Source organism: Melospiza georgiana, chromosome 4, assembly GCF_028018845.1.
Source record: "Melospiza georgiana isolate bMelGeo1 chromosome 4, bMelGeo1.pri, whole genome shotgun sequence".
In the NCBI taxonomy this organism is placed as follows: Eukaryota; Metazoa; Chordata; class Aves; order Passeriformes; family Passerellidae; genus Melospiza; species Melospiza georgiana.
The window spans coordinates 9,267,395-9,288,668 of NC_080433.1; the positions used below are offsets into that span (position 1 = coordinate 9,267,395).

The 21,274-nt window shown below is 40.3% G+C and overlaps 1 protein-coding gene across 1 annotated transcript in view; it reads left to right on the forward strand.

The window, feature by feature from the left end:
* Nucleotides 1-4,261: 4,261 nt before the first annotated feature.
* The window catches only part of SEMA3A (semaphorin 3A), a 165,897-nt gene continuing 148,884 nt past the window's right edge, over nucleotides 4,262-21,274 (forward strand). The window contains exons 1-2 of the mRNA XM_058021922.1: nucleotides 4,262-4,393; nucleotides 4,933-5,130. Coding sequence (XP_057877905.1) covers nucleotides 4,336-4,393; nucleotides 4,933-5,130 — 256 coding nt within the window. The 5' untranslated portion in view covers nucleotides 4,262-4,335. The remainder of the gene's footprint in view (nucleotides 4,394-4,932; nucleotides 5,131-21,274) is intronic.

Genomic DNA, 21,274 nt, shown 5'->3' on the forward strand with positions numbered 1-21,274 from the left:
GGTTAGCAACCCAATCACATCCAATAATACGAAATGCTATGTATTTATATAGATTGAGGAGATTTGAATAAGGCTACCAAATGCAACACAGCCCAAGGGAAAGCTGCGAAAAGACCTGTCTAGACTTCCAAATGTAAGAATATTTCCAGATCTAAATGTAAGCCTCTGATTTTGGCAACTCCAAGTTTCACAAAATTTTAAACTCTACACCTGCACTTTTTGCTGATGCATTTTTCACTAACTTTGCTCTGTGATTTCTTCAGAACTCAAAAAGTGCCACTCAACAGAATTTTAAGTCCCCTAAAAAACAGGTGGAAACAGATACTTATAACCACTCAAGCTAATGTGATAATCATCAACACTGTAAAAATAATAGCTGATATCCAGTTTAGCAAGTCTGGTTATCAGAAGCATTTTTCTTCCCTGTATAGGCCTTTTATAGGTTTCCTCCTTTTTTGGTTTTTTTTCTTGCATGAGAGAAAGAGAACAACTGTGTCAGCATTAAGCTTCATGTCAAATAGATTCCAGGTTTAGATTCCTGTCTCACACAGGCAAAGGACTTGAACTTCAGAGTTAGAGCTTCATGACATATTTCCTTCAGGAGAGAGGCCAACATCCAAAGCTCCTCTGCATTGTTGTTTTTCCACAGCACCACCTGATTATTCTTTTCACTCCATTAGCAGGTGCATGCACTGAAAATGTGTGAAAAACAACCCCTTTCATATGCCCAGAAGGATAATTTCTAAACATTCTTGTTCACCATGTTTCCAGTATGTTCCCACAATAGTTTGCAGCATCCCACATGAGAGAGTGGCAGCCTGTGATGACATAAGGGTAAAATGTGGTAGATGATGTCTGGATATCCTTACAGGAGATTTTGCTTCTGAAGTCATGAGGTTGTGACACTGCATTCTGAGTCTTTCACACATCAAATGAAAAAATGCACTTAAGATTGTTTTCTAGACTAAGACTCCTTTTGGACCAATAATGATTCAGTTATTTGAAAGCACTTTCAGAGAATCATTATATGTACAGCTGAAGAATTTCAAAGGGACCCTTTGCAGAACTGTAAACATTCTGCTTATCAAGCAATTCACCTGCTCTAGACAAAAATAGCAGGGAGTGTATCTGAGAAGATTTCACATTTCCTGCGTGACTGTGCTCTCTAAGGAGGTTTTTAGCAATCAGATGCAGAATGAAAAGTTTTGATTTTTTTTCTCTGATTTTAGCCAGAAATTGCACACTCAGTCCAAGAAATCTTTGTCTCAAAGATTGCTGGATTAGTACCAAGTGTCAAAACCAGATTCTGGTAATTCCTGCGTAGTTTTGAGAAGCACCTGATCACATCCATACAAACAAGTAATGACTCATCCAAAATACAGGAAACAATCCCGAAAACAGAAGTACATTTCTAAAGCACACTAACGACTTTCTTAGAGCAGTTAAGCTTTCAAGAGCTTCTAAGCATAAAAATCACAGCAAGCAGCAAGGTTTGAAGTAATCATGAGTCAAATAACACTATTTCTGAGTAATGAGAAGCACCAAACGATGCCAAATTGTAAGTGATTGTTAGAGTAATTCTGCATGGATGGTCAGCAGTAAAAGCCCAGAACCGTCCAAGTATAACTTTTTGTGAGATCTATCAATGTGAAGTTGCTGCACATATTGGAAGGTGGCATAAAAAAACCTCCAAATCATAATGCAACACAGCATGAGAGCAGAAATGTTAAACAGAGCTCACAAGGCCCTATGTGGGATTTAAACATAAAACACTATATAGAATGTCTTATAAATACCATTACAGAAAATAAAATCTGCAACAAATATGGGAAAACATGCAGAAGAACTGTTATTCCTTTTGAACTTGCTTCCCAATAATAGAAAAATTCATTAAGCTAATAAGGGTGGTCTTCATTTCCTCAGGGGCTAAGGGTATTTATCTGAATAACTGAGAAAGTTTGGATTTTACTTTTTTGCCTCTCTCTAAATTCAGCAGCGAGATCTCTTTAAAAAGACCAAAGAAAAAAGGTGAATAGATTGTTATTTGAGAGTGAGTTGTTGCCCACCCTAAATTCCCAGAGTTGACGTTTCTGGCACTGGCTGTGAGAGCGTTGGCCAAGTCATTCCTTCCAAGCAGAGCCCAGTTTTGCCTTGGCAGAAGCACCATATGGCAATGGGTGCCTGTGAGATATAAAGCCTCCTCAAGCACCACTGAAGTGCTGCCATTGCCCCTGTCCTTATAAGGGGGTGTAGCATATGCTCTCCTGACTGGCTGATTAGCACTACTTAGAGCTAAATAGCAGAAGGATCAGGGTTTACCCTTCTCTGTGTCTTTGGACCGTCATATCCCACAGAGGAAGGCAAAAAGTGAGTGGTCTCTCACGTGAAGGATGTAAAAAGTCTCTGTCATCCCTCCTTAAATAATGCTGTATTATATTTCTCACATGCCATCTTGGATAAGCAAGTGTTCATTGTATCCAATCCATATGTTTTCTAGGAAAAAATATATATTGACTAGAAACATGGTTTGTTTATTTGATTGATGTAAAATAGTCTGGAGTGTTACACTTTCATTCTACATGAGAAAGATAGGTTTTTAGCTTTGTGTTATCTTCTTATAAGAAAAAAAAAGAAGTAGCTGTGCCTTCTTTATGCAACTAGAAGTAAATTGAGTGTAACAACATTATTGTAAAATGATGTGCTTTATAAAGTCCTGAATATGGTGCATCTTTTGTGTCTTGTTTCTAATTGTTTGCTCAATACAAAAGGATAATTCATTAGGCCAATTCTCCAAATAATCTCAAAGTGACACGAATTCCTTTGCAGAGTGAATGTCTGTAGCAAGTAATCCATGGAAAACAGACAGGCGTCTCTTGTCATTTTGGAGCTCTAATCCACTGCCTGGAGCATGAAAATGCTCAGGATAACAAGTGTGGGAATGACCAAAATCAACATTATTTTTTTATTTTCTTTTCTTAACAATGCTGCTGATCAATAGAATTGCTGAATCTGGCAGATACAATGCCACAGGATTAATGAATTAAGCTCAGGAAGCAGAAGAATTAGTTAAAAAGGAGAGGGGAAAAGCCCCTTCTTTTCCACTGGTGTGTGAATATCAAGCAATGAAAGCAGCAATGACAGAATTTTAGCCCTTGTTTTACCATAGTACCAAGCCTTGTTCTGCACAAGCCTTTACATTTTAATTAGAACTATACTGACACCCGCTTTTTCAACTATGAACTTCACTTCTAAACTGGAAACTATTTCCTAAATGCTGGTTTAGCAGCTAGGTCTGAACACAAAAGAGAGATGCTGTGTTTGTGTGATTCAGCATGTAGTGTGGTCACCATCAGTGGGACTGGATTACTGGTTTTTAAACCACAGTAAATAGTGGTAAAAGGAAGGAAGAGACTCCCACTGAAATGCCATTGACTCTGTCACCATAAAGCACTCCCATGCTCTGGAAAACCATAGAATGAAATACAGAGGGGTCATCACACTTTGTGATGCCAATGTTTTACAAAGGTCGATTGCCAGTGTTTCTGTCAATACTGCATTAGGAATGTAAAACAGGGTACATATCTGTGTAAGAAATTACATCCTAAATACACATTGCATTGATATTCAGCACAGCATGGAGATTTTAATAAACCACCACTGACTAGAAGGGAGTTTGTTCAGATATGTGGGAGGGGAGAGCTTGAGTTTGCTTATATGTTTGTATTTACACCTCCTTAAAGACCTCTGGGGATTTTGTGTGTCCTTCTGCCTAAACAAACAAACAAAAAATCTTTATCTAGTTTAATTGCACAAACATATATTACAATAATCACACAATCCTAGAGATTGGAAGGTTTGGAACATTTTCAACTTGTAAGAACACTTTAGAGAATACTCCTGTGTAATTTATGAGCCCCTGTAGACCTGTCCATGTCTTGAACTGATTGTTGAAGTGGGCTTTACTAGGAATTTCTTTCCTTGAATCGGACGGAGTAGCGCTGGAGGTGGGGAGGGAGGGAGGTTAGAGCAACCTTCCCTAACAAGGCTTTAAAAGCTTCAGTGGTGAAGTTCTGCTGATGGGAGATTTTGTTACTTGTTTTTAACTGGGAACAACCCGAAGAGGATTACGCTATGGGCAGGAGCTGTTATTTAAGTGGGTGGCAACGTCGTGGGCTGTGTTGTGCTGTTGTTGTTTTTAAAGTGGGACGTGCATCTTTTGATCAGAACTGCAAAACGGCTTAAAAAAACCCCAAAACCCCGAACAAACAACCAACCAAACAAACCCCAAATAACCCAAACCGAGCAAAACCCAAACCGAACAACCTGGACAATGACATGAAACAGCTGGTGAAATGTCTAGCTCCGTGCCTTCCCCAAGCGCGGCGGAGCGGAGGTTTCTGTTCTCTCATCTCTGCCGCGATGTGTTCCTTTTTTTTTTTTTTTTTTTTTTTTTTTTCTCCCCTATTTTTTTTTTTTTTTTTTACGCTCCTTGCATGTGCAGTGACAGCCGGGGAAGCACGGGGGGGGGGGGTCGCGCTGCCGGCGCTCCCATCCATTGTCAGGCGCTCCGGCAGCGCGGGCAGCGCGGGGAGCGCGGGGCCGCCCCCGCCGCCGGGACCCGCCCGCCCTGCGCGGGGAGCGCAGCGCAGCGGGCCCGCCCCGGCCCGGCCCGGCCCGGCCCGGCCCCTGCCCCCGGCCCGCGCCGCCGCCGCCGCCCGCAGCATGCCGCCCCCCCGCCGCACGCCGCTCGGGGGCTGCCTCCCTTTCCGGCCCGCGGCGTGTGCGTGAGAGGGGCTCCAAGTTGCCCCGGCGGCGGCGGCGGCGGAGGAGAAGAAGGAGAAAGAGAGCGGGGGGCCGGGGCGGCAGCGGCGGCGGGGCGCGGCGGGCGCGGAGCGGAGCCCACCCCCATCACCTGTTACCTCCGCTCCCCAGGTTGCCTGAAGTTCCCCGGCGGCGCCCGGCAGGACGGGGAGCGCCACGGCTGCGGCTGGCGGGGACCCTCCGGTGGCTGCTGCAGCATGGGCTGGCTCAGGGGGATTGCCTTGCTTTCCTTGGGAGTATTACTAGCGGGAAGAGTCAACTGCCAGCATGTGAAGAATAATGTGCCGAGGCTCAAATTATCGTATAAAGGTAAGTCTGTTGTTCTCTCTCGTTCTCGGTTTTCCTGCGAACCTCTTTTTCTCCTTGCCCCGTCGCTCCCTCCCTCCTCACCTTCCTCACTGCTCTTCCCTTATCTTCCAAAGGGGAAACTGACATTAGAAGAAATTCCTGAAAACATTTTCTTAAAAAGCCTCTCCGTGCTGCGGTCGGTACCAGGCAATTCAAACCCAGACAAAGAAGAGTTAGTTGCGATTGCAGACGAGGACTCCGGATCGTGCTGATCCCTGTTAGAGCATTTTTTCAGTCTTGTGCTATTTCACCGGACTTTACTCTTCAAAACGATGAGTCGCGTTTGGCCACCCAGCTCACCTCCCCCGTGCTGAGCGTGCAGTGCAGCCACAATTTCAGATCTGCTTTAAACATCATGGAATGGATAAAGATTTATATATATTTGTTTTATTTTATATTTTAGGCATGAAGTGGTTAATTTTCAAGTCATGAATATTCAGTCTGTACAAATCTGACAATCAGATGCCTAACATAAGCAGTAGATGGTGGGTTTGCCAAGAAACTATAAACTGAAAGGAACAGATCAGTCCAGAGAAGGAGGAGAGGACTGCTAGGCACCAGAAAATGCTGCCTATGGATGTTTAATGCAGTGCGATTTATTTGAACCAGGGTTGTTTTCGGTGTACTCTGATGTGTGTCATTAGAGATCACAGGGAAGGTGTAACTGAAGAAAGAGAGCTGTGAGATTACGTTTGTGTTTGAAATTGTGTAATGCCACTCACACTGCAGTTGTCAGTAATTAACTTTTGTATAATAGTGCCAGTATTAAAGGAGAACAGTCAAGTAGACAGGCTCTTCTCTTTATCAGCATAGTTCCACTCTAAGTACATTTTCAGAACAATTCATTAAATCTGGAGAATGTACAACTGGGAAAGAAGTTTAAAATGTAAGAGCTGTGGAGTATTTTTTTAAACGGAGAGCTGTACACCTAGGTACATACACATCTCTCTGAAGAGCTGCCTCCTCATAATTCTTAGATTATTGATGGCTGAGAGAAGGAGCTGCAGCTCCGGTTCTGAAAGGAGAGAGGGAAAATGACACATTGCTCCTACAGAGGGAAAAAGAGAACATGTGTGTGCATGCCTGGTCATAGATGTCAATCTCAGTTTACAGCATAGTGTCAGTACATCTCTTGCCAGTAGAAATACGTTTTACTTCTTTTTTCATCTTTCTCGTGCAGCAAATGAGAGGGGGGAAGATCCTCTCTGATACAGGGCAGGCGTCATTTCACACTCCAGATGAAAGAATTAAGCACCTGCAAAACTTGGATGCTTTTGTGTGAAATAAATGCATGTGCCGGGTTTTGTTAAAGAACACATATGTGCATATTTATGTGTATTTAAACTTGAAAATATATGAATGAAAAGAACAGTTTAAGGGGTTCAGAGTCTGTTAATGAGAAAAAAATTATATTTAACACAAAATTGGCTTTTTTGAGTAATGGAGTCTAAAGAAAGCTTCTACAGTAACTACATGTCATGTCAGAAAACTCATTAAAAAACTCTTAATTGCTTCCAAACTTCTGCAGTCATGTTGAAACTCAGATGAGTACACAGAAGCATAAATGCTGTAAAAATATCCTGTAAAGGGGTTTAATGGCTAATTATTTATTTTTGGGGTTTTTTTTTCACCTTTTAAAGTTTATCTATGGCTCAAGTCTGCTACCCCTGCTCATATTGGCTAAATGCACAGAAACTAATTTTAAAGAGTTGCCAAATGTGACTGATAGTGGATTTCTCCCTTTCTTGTCTTTTTTTTCTCTTAGTTTTTTTTCCACCCCGCTGGGTGCTGTATCAATGGACCCTTTAAAAAATATTTTGCTACTCTGCCGATTGGTTGTTTTCCAGTTCTGCTCTTGCGGGGATAAAGATTCTCATTTTCATTTTTTAAAATATCAGATATCAATTTTTGCCGTATGGTCAGTCATATATGAACAAAACAGGAAACTGAGTTGAACATCAAAAACTCTTTCATACTTGGTGGGTCATTGCGCAACAAGAATGTGTTCAAATGGCAAGCAACCCTGTTTCCTATCTAGTGAAGACAGCAAATGTGTACTTAATCCAAGGCAAGTTGAAGTCTGAAGACTTACAGGAATTCACACTGTAGCCTTTGAGTCACATATTTGTCTTCAAACGTGTAACTCTGAAAATCAGATGGGGCTGCTTGCATGCTCAGTGTTAAGCACTGGTGTAAGTGCTTGGCCAGGTCAATAGGAGAGTGCTGCTGCACTGATCCCCAGGTATGGGGATATCATTATTGCTCAGGGAAGACTAAGCCTTGTCAGCTGGTGCTTTTCCAGAGCAATTTTGCTTCCAGCACAGTGCTCAGTGCACAGATCAGTGTTAACACCTTGCGTAGGAACATCCTTGAGCGCTGTGGGTATTGAAAATACGTCTTTTAGGCACTGACAGAATAGCTCACATGCTAATACTTATCTCTCTGGATATACTTCACCGCCATGTGACTAGGTGATACCAAGTGATTCATCTCTATTTAAACTGCTTGCAAGTAGAAAAAGAAGCTGCTCACTTACTTACCCATTCCTCATCTCCATGAAGAGATGTGGTTGAGAAAAATAAACTTATGATATTGAAAAAAAAACCCCAAACATGCAGGGTGAAAAGACCGACACAGGCGACTTCACTTTTCTGTGACTGTCATTGTGCTTTCTTTTAAGATGTATGCTTGTTTTTTGGCTGAACAAATACCTTGGAGCTAATTGTTGGTGCTTTATTTCAAAAGAAAATCAAGGATGTATTTTAACTTCTTGTTTGTCTCGACTAATTAGATGTCAAACATGGTTAAAAAGCTCAGGCATTTGCTTTAAAAGTTAGCAAAATGAGTCATGAAGGGTTAAATCCCTGCCAACCTTGATTTCCTATGGTCACTTGCTTTCAAAGGCCCGGTATTAGCTCTGCCATTTCCCGGGTTGCTGGACAGAAGTTTTGGTGAACTCCTGTTCTTACTTCCTCTTAACTTCTTATCACCCAGTCTTGCAGAAGATTAGAAGCATCGTACGGGCATGGTTTGGATGGGAAATGATACAGAAAGTGTTTAAGTGCATATGTTAAGGCCACATCTGTGATCTGAAAAGATCCTTTCTGTTTATTGTGAAACCGAGTGCTGGGTGCTTGGTTTACATCACCTGGATTCTGCTGCCATATGAAAGAAAGGAAATTTGAGGAGAGCAGTAGGGAAATCCTTGTCCACCTGAAATCTGAGGTGAAGCTCCTGTTCAGTAGCTTCTGGGTTTTGCCCTGTACTTTATAAAGTTTCCAAGCATTTTCATCTTTGTACATGGATTGGAAAGGTTTTGCTCAGATGATACTCATCTCCTTATTTCAGTGGAAAGGAATTAATATGATTAAAAGCCTGATCTAAAGTTCATTGAAGTCACTGTATGCTGGATCATAGCCTAAATGTGGTAAAACCTGCTATAAAACTGAAAGCTCAGTTGAGTTCTTCAACCACTCACCTCCTCTTCTTGTGTCCTTCAAAGACTTTGTGTCCTTATGGTAGAGTAAAAAGAAATGTTATTGTTGATGTATCAAAAGAAAAAGAATCTTCCCTTAAAGAGTGCAGGGGGCTTTGTTCTTGCCCTTTTTTTTTTTTTTTTGGGTGTGTTTTTTCTAATATCATTGACTTCAATTCTGTTGTTGGTTTTGAGTCTCTATATTGTGTCACCAGGTCACAGATTCTGTTCAGGAAACTCCTATTGAGCTCAGAGTTCTCAGAAAGATGGTGATCAAGTTGAGTGTGCAAAGTTTAAAACAATAAATATAACCTTAACTCCAGATGGATTTCTTGTATCGTTTATTGTTTTGTATTTTCTTTTGCTGTCCTCTGCATGGGGAGGTAACAGCACATAACAGAGATGGAACCAGCTAAAGTACCCTTTAAATATAAACAAATAAGCCCAATGAAAGTTTCCATTAACAATTCCTTGATTTCCAGATTTTTTTCATAAAGCAACCCTGATTTTTTGCCTCCACATGAGTAAATCTTGTCAACCCAACTTTCTCAAATCCATCTGTCACGTCTTATTTGTCTATTGAAAATTACTAAATGCCGTAAGTATGTTTTGCAAGAGTACATGTGTGGTTCTCCTTTGTTATTGTTGCTCAATTGGATACATATTACTTGAGAAAAAGTAAGTGGAAAAGCATTGCACACAGATTTAGCTCTATTACTCTCTGGCTTCAATTCAAGCCATATTAAAAGTAAGTGTCTTGTTTAAAGTTGCAGTGATAGTGACAACTATCCATCCTTGATGTGCAGTTGATTTACAATTTTATAGCATGGATTTTTATCCAGATGAAATCCTGGCCCTAGTGAAAGCAATGGCAAAACTTCTGTCTGTTTCAATCTGTCCCACGTGGGGTGATGAGGGAGGAATGGCACCACACTGAATTACCTGTATGTAACTAATGTGAATATGATACCTGGCCTGTAGTTTGTTCACCCAGTCTGGTTGTAGTTGATGATCTGCCAGTGGGTTTGATTGTGGTTTTTCCTTTCCTTCAAACTTTATAACTCACAATTCAATACCTCTGCAAATATTGGGAAAGCAGGACAAAGTGGGAGAAGGAAATGGGGAGAGAAATACTGGCAAGGGAGCCTGTTTCTCTTGAGCTGGGACCAGTATTGGAGTTGGTATCAGATTTCAAGGTGTCTGCTTAGAAACCTTTGCTTAAACTATCTTGTAAGAGTACTGTCTGAGGGAAAAGCCTCTCTGACATGCCTGAAAGTGAGAGAAAAGCCCTGATTTAGGAAGAAGACTGTGAAGGAAAGTAAATTAGGGACATCTGCATCTCTGCCTTCCACCATTTGTGACAAACTTTCTGCACAGCTCCAGTGCTCTCAGACCTCGCAGTTCAGTCAGTGCAGAAGGCTGCAAAGGTACCAGAGGCATCCACAGCCACGTCAGCTTTTTTTATTTGCCCCAAAATAATGAGTCTTTCAGGGAAGATCTGTACACTGATCTTTCTACCAACTGGTTGATTGGGGTCTTTCCAAGACCTGGGAGCTCTCAGGGAGACGGTAGGACTACCCTGCCTTGCTCTGACAGCTCACAGGCTGACAGGAGGGGAAAGCTGATGAAGGAAGTGCCTAAGCTCAGATCTTGCCTATATAGGGAAATTTTCAGCTAGCTAATTAGGGCCTGAGACTGGCAGTGTAATTGGAACAAGGAGGGTGAAAACCTAGCCCAGCATTCTCATTTTGCATTTCCAACTTTCCCATTTAATTCCAGTGGAAAAAGTGGTTTCTGAATTACAGAGCCTCACTTTTCTGAGAAGCTGGAGTTCTCTGTAATTATTTTTACTGTATGGTTTGCAAATGACTGAATTATTCATGGAAGGTGCTGCATTGACAGCCATGGAAACTCTACTCTTGCTGCAGACAAGGTGTACAGCATTTACTTGTATTGTTGGTAACAGCATCTTTAAAACTCTGACCTAGTGGGGAATTTAAATATCCATAGTTACCCTGAGCTCAGTGAATCTTCTGATATGTGAAATCTGCCTTAAAATTTACTTCTGTGCTTGAAGCTTTTGATCAGAACTGAGGTACTTACCTGTTTGCTTAGGGTTTATTCAGGTGTATACTTATCCCATAACATTTAGCAAAACAGTATTTAAAATGAGAAACCCGCTTATAGCAGGTTGTTACAATGTAAATGGGTTATTTTTTATAATCTCTCCTGCAGGCAACTCTGTATGCACAGAAAGCATTTCCATGGAGTTCCCACCTGAAAAGAAACCATGAAATGATTTGTATTTTTAGCTCGTGCTTTTTTCTTGGAAGTGTTTTTCAGTTTTAATTTAATGCATTGCTATACTCTGATCCTTTTAATATGGTTTTGGTTTTGCTTAATCACTGATTGTGCATATGGCCTGTAATGCCCACAGCTGCTGCTAGAGAATCTTCTTTATTTACTTCCTCTGGCCCACAGACTTTTCCCTCATGTGCATACCTGGAACACTACAATGGAAGCATCTGCAATACAAAGTTGTTCCAGTATTTTCAACATTTTCTTCATCAGCTGGAGCCTGACTTGACCCCAGTTCAATCTGAAGCAAAATCACATCTTCACCTGAGGCAGTGCCTGAGTGGCTGAGAAGCAAACAAATCCTTCTAAGCAGTGTCAGTGGTTGTGAAATTTTCCAGTTGTTTGACAACTAAAAAGGGTAAAATTATTTTCAGGCTCCCACACACTTACTTTTAAGCAAATGTGTGGGGTGGACCCTGGGAGCTCTATGTCAAACTTTTAATGGAGGTACTGTAACCTGTTATGGTGCTCTTGTTAACTAAGGTTATGTGTAAAAATTGTTGCTGCTGTTGTGCTAGTGGGCGATTCAGCAAATTCCTTCCCTTGCAGGATTAAAGCTCCCTTCAGAAATGTCTGCAAGTTCACGGTCCTCCCACATGCGGCCTTCTATAGGTTAGCTGCTCTCTTCCAGGAACAGCTGTGAATAGTGAGAATAACTGTGGGGATAGTACTTTTACTTGAACTTTTCCTATTTTTTCCAAGTGGGATAGCATCTGAATATACAAGAGAGAAAAGGATGGCCACAGCTGTTGAGAGCATCAGAAATCTTAAGAGCCTTGTAACCTTTCTCCCGCGCCACAGGAGGTTCTCTGTGGTGTCTTTCTCTTTCTTTGTCTCTGACACAGTCAGCCACTTCAGGCTCTTTTCACTCTCAGGGGAAGGAGAGGTTCCTCCAGAGAGCTAATCTTGGACTGCACAGACTGAATGAGACTTTAAGGGTGCTCATCACTTGTCATTGACAGTAACAGGAATTGCGCTTCCTGTTCATTTATTTCGTTTCTTTCTCTCTGGGAATGTTTCAAAAGAAGGTATTGATTAACTGCTATGGAAGAACTTAAGCTGTATTCTGATCCAAATCTTCCTAATTTAAGAAGCTTTTTTTGCCTAAATGAGTATTTAAAGCAGTGTAAAAATTGAGCTGATTAAATATACATAAGAACTCAGTATCTGTGATCTTGAGGTCACCTGTGACTCTGTCTAAATTTGCACCAAACTTGCGGTGTAGAAAGAAATAAACAGCACCTCTGCATTTTTCACATTCTTAAAACAATTACCTAATTTACTTCTCCTGTTTCCCATGTCTCACCTCCTTAATAAGCTCATCCCAAATCCAGTGACACATGCTGGAAGTGACTGTCTGGGGCTACAGAGCTTTACTAATTTAATGGCTTAATCATTTAGAGCTTTCAATAAGCTGTCCCCTGGCTAGCTCCATTACCATCTGAATGTTTCTGTGCTTTAAAGAGAAAAACATATTCAAGATTCAATTTCATAGAGCATGGTTTGCGAATAAAAATCCGTGTGTATATGTGCAATTCAAAGGACAGGTGCCTTGACCCCGAGTCTACATTTTTTCAGCTGAACTATTTCAGTAGTGAGAGTGGGATGAAACCTAATTTATTGATTTCTAAAAATTGTGAATAGATTTAAAGTTTGGGGGATTCTTTTCTCCCTTTGGGGATTGCAGATCCCCCTTAACTAGACATATCTACAGCAATCTGTGAAATGTGTGAGCACTACTCTACTTTGTGTCACATCTAGTTTTCATCCTTTGCTGTTTGATAGCCAAACACAGTAAAGTCAGAAGTTTTTGCCATTCTTCTAATGTTTTAAAGTTGTTTGACATTTATTGGGCTGCCTGCTTATCTCTCCAGCTGGATGTTGCAGAAACTTTAGAAGCGAGCAGTCAAATAAAATTCTCATCTCTTATAAATATTTTCATGCAAAGTTGGATCTTACAGGGAGCAATCTGAGGAATGAAGTAGTTATTTGCTTTCATCTGACTTGTGGAAGGAGGAAAAAGAAAGCTCTCCTTTACTCCTCACTCTAATGAAGCAAAGCTCATGTTGGTTCTGACGGCCCCTCTTGGCTCCTTTTGAAATTCCAGCCTTGTATGAGAAAAGGACACAAAAAAGCTCTGTGAGATAATTTAAAGGATTGAGAGCTGCCTTTCAAGGGGGATGGGTTGGTGGCCTTTTCTAGAGGAATCACACGATAAATACAGCTCACAAACATCCAAAAGAGCTGCAGAGAGTGCAGGGCACAGCTTTCATCTCCAGCTGATGCTGGAATGGCAATAACTCTACTTTGCTAGACACAGATCCCATGTGTGGCCAAGGCACGGAATGAGGTCCCTTAAGATGAAGTGATGATTTTAGGGTGTTAATATTTCAATTTTTTCATGGATTTCCTAGTGCAACTTCATGACTTTTGCATGAATGTGTAGTCTGAAATAGTTCTGACTCCTAGGGAAGCTCTTTTTCTCAAAGCACAAAAAGGTCATATCAATAATGATTAGTGTTGCTTTGTAGTATCTGTAGGTCAACTCTATCTCTCCTCCACCACAAGAGGTCCTTTCCAAGATCTCCATCCTGCTAGGCCCATGTGATAAATGTAGCTCCTGTTGAGTGATAGAAGGGACAGCAGAAATGATGTCTGGGGATCTGGGAAAAAAAACTTAATCTTCAAGATTGCGTTTTTCCCCATATTCACTTCTACTACAGCAGATGAATGACTCTATCAAAACTCCTTGCTCTGATGGCCTTGTAGACAACAACATAAATGTAGAGGTACCTGCAAATTGCAGAGTTAGGAAATCTCTTCATTCTGAATTTCTGCTCCTCCAAGAAGTGTCGAGAGTCCACCCAACAAGATCAAGTGTATGTTCAGTTGTTCAGGAAGGTGTGATTTCATTTTCAAAGAGCTCCAGTTGTCACTTCTCTGCAAGGTCAGGAGCATCAGCAAAGCAGTACTCCAGAGTGTTGGCTGTTGGGTTATCAGTATGGTAAACCTCAGTCTGTATTTTTGTTCCAAATGTGTATCCCTAGTTGTTTGTTCTCTAGCCGTAAAAACTGACCTGCAACAAGTTGGCGAGATTTCTTCTTAAATTAAAAGATTCAGGAATTTGTTAAAATTGAAGGAAATTTTTAATAGCTCATTCTAAAGGAGTTTGATGAAGTAAAGTATTGACAACAATATTATATGTTGATAATTTTGCTTTTCTCTGCAGCTTGTAGTATTGAGACCCAAAATTACATACATTTCTAATTCTAATTGTTCAGACTTTTTTTTCTCATCTGTAATGGGAAACTACCGGATATTCTACATCCTTTTCTTGCATCATTTTACAAATTTGTGTGTTTCATCATTCTTTAAACCTGAATTGTGACTCACTTCTTTACTGGGCTATAGTCATAAATCAGGAAAGTTTTTATTTAATCTCACCTACATCACCTACAAATGGAGGTTAGGCATTAACAGAAACCCAGCACCACAGCTGATGATACACAGAAACTCTGTACTGTAAAGAGAATCAAAGAAAATAACATAAATGTGAAATCCTATTAATTCCTTGGCTATTCTCTGTCAGCTTCTTCACCTGTAAAATGGTATTAAGTGATTTCCTGAGAAATTGCTGGAGGTCAGAGATTTGCCATGCTTATTCAGAGCTGTATCCTGCTCTCAGAATAATCCCATTAATGTGTGTATTCAAAGTTGAGTCAGAACTTATTTTTGATCAACATAGAAAGGCCTTACAGGTACTTTAAAGTGATTATAATAGCAATATTCACAGCTGTGTGTACCTATGACATGAATCACATCCCTATTATCCAGGAAGCATGTCCAATTCAATTCTATTTGGATATTCCAGACAATTTTAGACAAGAGCCCTTCAAAATGTTTTTTGGAGTTTCCACTTCTATTTCAAGCTAAACGCACTGTGAAGGTGATTACAGAAGGCTCTGGAGAAGAGCCTTTGAGTTCAGTCTTTGCAGTATTGTCTTCCAATGGTGTGTGTGTGTGCTTGTGAGAGTCTGGCCAATTTCTCTAAGTTTAAGCTAGGGTTTTTTGGTTTTTTTATCATGGCTGATAGTCATATTTTAAAATTAAGAGGGAATAAAAAGTTTGTTTGTTTGTTTGTTTGTTTTTTTCTTGTGAGTATCAGAAAAAAACTAAGGGGCAATTTCTCCCTTTCTGCTCAGTCTGAACATACCTTACCAAGCCATTGGTGCTAAACATTTCCTGGCTCCTTCAAGTGTTTCCTTCCCAAGAGATTCTGGACAAAAACTTTCTCTTTCTTTGGGCACACGTCCTTTTTTATGACTTTCCATACCCCAAACATTCCCCAGCCTTCTCCAGGATGAGGGCAACCTTTCCTAGACACCTGGGGAAGTATTCAGTAGTAATCAGTTGAGTCAGTTATAATTGCCTATCATTTGTGACTCGCTCACTGGAAAACTGTTGCTTGACAGCCCTGGTTCAGACCTAATAATGAGGATGAAGTGCTGTAATAAATTCATATGTAGAATTTTGCATCTCAGATAGATTCACATCCTCATTCCTTAAGTAAATAAGAAAGCACCTGTTCGCTTTGTCAGCCTGGCCTATGAAAATAAAATTTGTGTTTCATATATTCCACATACCTTAAATGCAGCATTTAAATCTTATCTTCAGTGAATTATCTCAAGGAATGTTTTTCTTTGCTTTTATACTTCCTCGTGCCACTTACATGATGTAATTGTTGTTTTGAATAGCATTCTTTTTCTGTAATAAGCTAACCATTTTCATGCCATTAATTAAGAAACACAGGGAAAATACAAGTTTTTGTGGATTTTGATGTTCTTTTGAACTTCAGACACAATTTGGTAGTTTAGCATGCTAAATCACAGTGTCTTGCTTGACCACATGCCACATGGTTTTCTTACAGTTTTGCAGGTGCTAGAAGAGCCAAGTTCAGTTCTTGAGGCTGGCTCCAGCTGAGAGCAGTGAAAAGGTCCTGTTTACTGGTATCAAAATACTTTTTCATATGTTTTCAGAGAGACAAATGTCAAGTACCATGTGTATTGTTATTCTATATTAGAAATTCTAAGCAGTTATGAACTATTCTGGTGAAAACCAAATGTAACATCATAACTGTGACTGCAGTGCTGCACATTTGGACCCTGATGCTGCTAATTGACATTTTACCAAAGGGAAAGAGACATGTCTGAGAAATGCATCTTGTAGCTTTTTAATACAATTTCCATAGCTGAGACCATAAACAGCCCCTTAAGGTTGTTTCTCATAACTGCCACTCTCTTAAATTTTTTTTTCTGCCAGTATGTAGGAATATGATAAATACTGAATTTTGTTTCACTGTAGGTTCACCCCCATTACTGTGCATAGAAACTATTTTACCTTATGCCAGACATATGGAAGTGATCAATGCATGTAAATTGTATGAGGAGAGGTGAAATACAGCTTTCTAGACAAGGAAATGTGTACTTGTTTGTGGTTATAAGATACTGAGAGCTCACCAGAAAAGACTTTAAGTCTTAAGACAAGTTTTCCTTTAAAAGTAGAAATTGGTGAAAGTGAAGAATAGTGATGATTTTTGATAATGACCATGAAAGCACAGCTTTGTCCTGAGCTGAACTGCCCAGGCAGATCTCAGGGTTTAAGAGGCAATTGCTTGCATGTGCAGGGCCAGGCCATGGAGCTCCTCCTGAAATGCAGAGGTAAATTGTTCTGGGACCCACTGTGCTCAGTAGTACAAGTCAAGTTTCTTCAAACACAGGGTTTAACTGGCAGGGCCAGTTTAAATGTCTGCTTTTCATTTTCCTCCTCTGTTGTCATGGTGCCCACAGTGCAATGACTTGAGCCTATTCTAAAAATCAGGTTTCGAGGGGCTGAGTTATTTTTTGGAGGAAAAACCAAGAGCTCACTTCAGTTATGCTTTTCAAATATGTTTTAAACTGACTGTCCCTCAGATGGTGACTAGGAAATCAATACTTATTTTATGGCTAATAGGCATACACTGTGCTCCCCAAATTTTCCATTCCTATAAAGTTGGATTTCTTTTTTTTTAAATATTCAGTATTGCAGAATAAGAAACTAATCTAGAGTCTGGCAGGCTTTTATTCTAAGGCATTGTCATAGCTTTTATTCTGAGTTGAAAAATGGACAGATCATTGGGCTTCATAAATGTGTGGAGGAGCTGTCAAAGTTCCCATTTGCATGTGAATGGTCAGCTGAGGTAGGAAGGGGGATATGTAAATAATTCTCTAGCTAGCTCCTGGCAAAGATCATTGCATTTCAAAGTGCTGTGAAAAGCAGCACCATAAAACTTTAACCTATTCACTGGCATGGAAACTCCCACACCTTAAATTGATCTACTCTAATAATGACCACTTGGGGAAAAATGAATCTTAAAAAGCAATATCAGGTCTCCAAGTACTATACATTTTCTGCCTCTTTTAATATTTCATAAAAGATAAGCTAAAAATGCCACTCTTCCTTCTCCCCCAATGAAGGGGGGAAAAATGGGAAAAAAAGGACAAGATCTAAGCAGTAAGCAGATGGAGACCTTCATTGGAAATCTGGCAGATAAGTGTGATAGGAGTGAAAGAAATGTAAAAGATTTGAGTATTATTCTGTATTATGTCAGTATCTGACCCAGGAGCCACCCAAGAAAATCATTACTTTAATCTTCCTTACAAACTGCCCAGCATTTCACTATTCTGTTCTGCTGCCATACTTCAGTACATGCTCAGCTAGATAAAGCTGAATGTTGTAGTTTAAAACCAAATGTGTCCTTCAAAATACACAGTTCTTCGTGTCTCCAAAAAGGTGAAAAAGTAAAAGCAAACAGTAGAAAAATGAGGAACACAGAGTAAAACAAAATCTTAATAGGCTCGGAGTCAGGCAGTTTTCTACATATTTTATTGTGCCTCATATCTGTTTAGATAGAATTGGCATGTGTATATATGGAGAGACAATGATTTACTAAGCCCTTTATGCCTGAAACAGCTTCTGAGCCTGTGATTAGGCAGGTACAAGGACTAGAAAATGTTTCCAAAGTAAAGTTCACCTCCAAAATTGATAGGGGTTATGTACCTACCCCTTGATAATAGGATAACTTGGGACTGTTGCTGTAGTTTGCCAGTGTAATTTCCCTGATACTGTTTTGTAGTCTCCATCTACTTGCCTTAAAATACCATGATGTATTTCATTCAACCTCCATATTTCAGAAAATAATTAATGTCACCTCTGTAATCATTTACAGCACACTCTTTCTTTCTCACAAAGCTTCTGTGAACTTATTTGGTCTGTTTACACTGTTCCAAAAAACTTACAAAGTTAAATGCAAGTTAATTCACTAGATTTACAAAAGGCTGTTATTCAAAGGCTCTGGGATTTGTTCTATTACATAATATTCCTGTAATGAAATGTGATTTGTCTTGGTATTTTCCAGGAGATTAAAAACAACAACAAAAAAGGACTGATCTAACAAATTCCTACTCACATGAGTAGTCCTTTTGATTTCAATGTACCTGGCACTTGTGGTGTGAAGTGCCCTTTTGAGAGGCTATGCAAGTTATTCTTCACTTGGAAAATAATCAACCAATGAATCCAAGCAATTGTAGGGATCACTTGAAATTTTTCAGCTCTGCCCATTTAATGGGAAGAAATGATGCAAAAACTGTTCAAAATGTAGTTCTGCTTAAATGAAAGTTTTAATTCAGTAATAATCTGTCTTAATCTCTTTTATCCCATGTTTCTGCTGTGCTCCACTAGAGGAGCATTCCCTGCCTTGCTGTGGTTGATTGTATCCTCATGTCCAGTGGGACAAAACATCAGTTAAAATCACTATGAAGGACACTCAGATAGTCTGGTAGATATTTGAGTGGGAATATGAAATGTGATCTGATTTTTTGAATGGCCAGGCAATTTTAAACTGAGTTTTTGAGGAAGGGAATGTCATATCTTATCCAAGCCTGTCCCATTTTCCCTGTTAACAGGTCTTTCCATGAAACCCTCTGTGCAAAGCTCATCTGTGTGACTGTATGTGGAGCACACATTGGGCAGTTCTGCTGATGAATTCAAGCACAGTGACTTTTGATAAAGTAATACCACAACATTGGAATGTGGTTTCCACAATGCAGCAGTTCTGTTTCAATAACCATTCCCAATCAATCAAAAAAGGGCACAGCATTGTGGAAACTTTTATCCTTTGCTGGAGTATTACTTATTTATTGTACCTGTGGCTCCAGGCACTTTGAGTGAAAGTTGCCCTGACTGCTTCTCACATGAGCTCCTTGGAGAGAGCCCAGGAGACTCCAGAGCTGCTTTCCTGCCTCTCCAAAGAGCTGCTAAGGCCAGCAACTGAGCAAGGAATCCCTGCTCCTTTTCAAACAGCAGTCTGACAAAGTGGGACGGCGAGCACGGGGCCGTGCGCTCCCTCACCCCAGACATCTTGTCAGTGGGCTCTCAGTGCTCTTTGCAAAACAGCAAGAGGAATCTCAGATTGCAGCCACTCAGATGTAGCCACTTGTGCAGACACTTCTATTACCCTGAAATTTATTGTGGTCTGTGTCACATGTTAAAGAAACGCAGAAAGTCTCAAATGCAGCAGAGGGTGGTGAGGCAATAGAATTTTTTCACTTTTTATGATAACTATACATTTAAAGAAGGAAGCAAAAATAATGTTTTCTGTTAAAAATAGGAGGGGAAACCATTTGTGGCATAGAATCCAATAGGAAACACATTTACAAAACTTTTGGTTATGGTGAAGTTCTTCAGTAGGTTGCAAGGGGCATCAGTTTAATTAATGAGAGCTGTTACTTAAATTATGTTAGCAATCAGTGAACAACCCACAGAGTAGCTCATGAGTAAGTCTGTGATGCTTGGAACAGAGGCATCCTAATGCTTCTGTAATGCTGGCCACAGGTGATGTTGGAAGGCAGAAATTGCATTGTTTATTGCCATACATGCAAGAGATTCATATATAGGGAAGGCCACGTGCTCTAAGGGAACCCCTGATCCTGTTCAAGTGATAACTGAAGGACATGTGACCAGCAGACATCTGCACAAAACTGTCAGCCCAGTGGGGTGATGGAGTGCATCACCAGGCTACGTGGAGTGTAAATGCAACATGAGAAACTCCTTCCTTCTCCTTTTCTGTCCTGCTGAGACCAGAAGCTCTCTCCCACCTCACTGCTCTTGCAAAGGGATTTTTGGATCTGGCAAGGCTCAGCCTATCCCTCTCTGATGCCAAGCAGAGGCAAGAAACATTCCAAATTCTGAGCTGTGGAAATATCCTTAGGTGCATGCATGCATTTACCTACATGATGTATACAAATATGAAGCTGTTTACACACCCCTCCTTGGCCCAGATCCACAGACAGTGCAAAATTACACCACACCCGGCTGCAGGTTATTTTTAGCTCCTCCTCAATGTAAATGTCTAGCTCATAATTAAGTTTCAAAATAATGAATGATGTGTTTTGTGTTTCAGTGGGTACAAACGTTTGCATTGCATAGTGAATGATTTAAGCATGAAAGGTCTTGCATTCCTAAATCTGTTACAGAATGTGGGTGGGAGGTGGATCTTTGCTCATACCAGGAAACAAAGACTGAATGAATATTTGTCATGATGTTTCATCGAGGCACTGTTAATGTTAGCTGGAGATACCTTGTGGCAAGACTGACAGCTTGCTTACTCTGAAGTTTTCTGAAAACCGGGGCATTTTAGTATTTGTAAGGGGTATTAGTGGTGTTGATACTGTATCCACCCAGCCATGAGCCTTGTGCAGTAGTCAGTTAAGCCAGAAATTAAGGAGATCAAATGCTATTAAACCACCTCCCTGAAAAATCCCCCAAAAATCAAATCAAAGAGCAAACAAAAAAAAAAAAAAAAAAAAAAAAAAAAAAAAAAAAAAAAAAACCAAAAAAAAAACCAAACCCAAATCCAAAAAACAGCAGCAAAAAACCTAAACCTGACTAAAATCCCCCCAGCTGAAAACCCAGCACAATTTTGACATAAGGGCTGGAAGGATTTATGTCTCATCTTGTCCTCATGTGCTTTCCTTAATCTTTTGTGGCTGATCTTCAGTATTAGGGTGGCTTCCTCATGAGGCTGCCTTTTGCTCTGGCTGGATTGCCCTGCTCTGATGTTCCCATCTCCAAGATCAACGTGGACATTTTGCCGTAAGTTCATGTACTCAGTCCTGCACCTAGAGACAAGGTGATCCCCGTGTACACCTGCTAAAGAGCAGTTGCAAGACCAAAGAA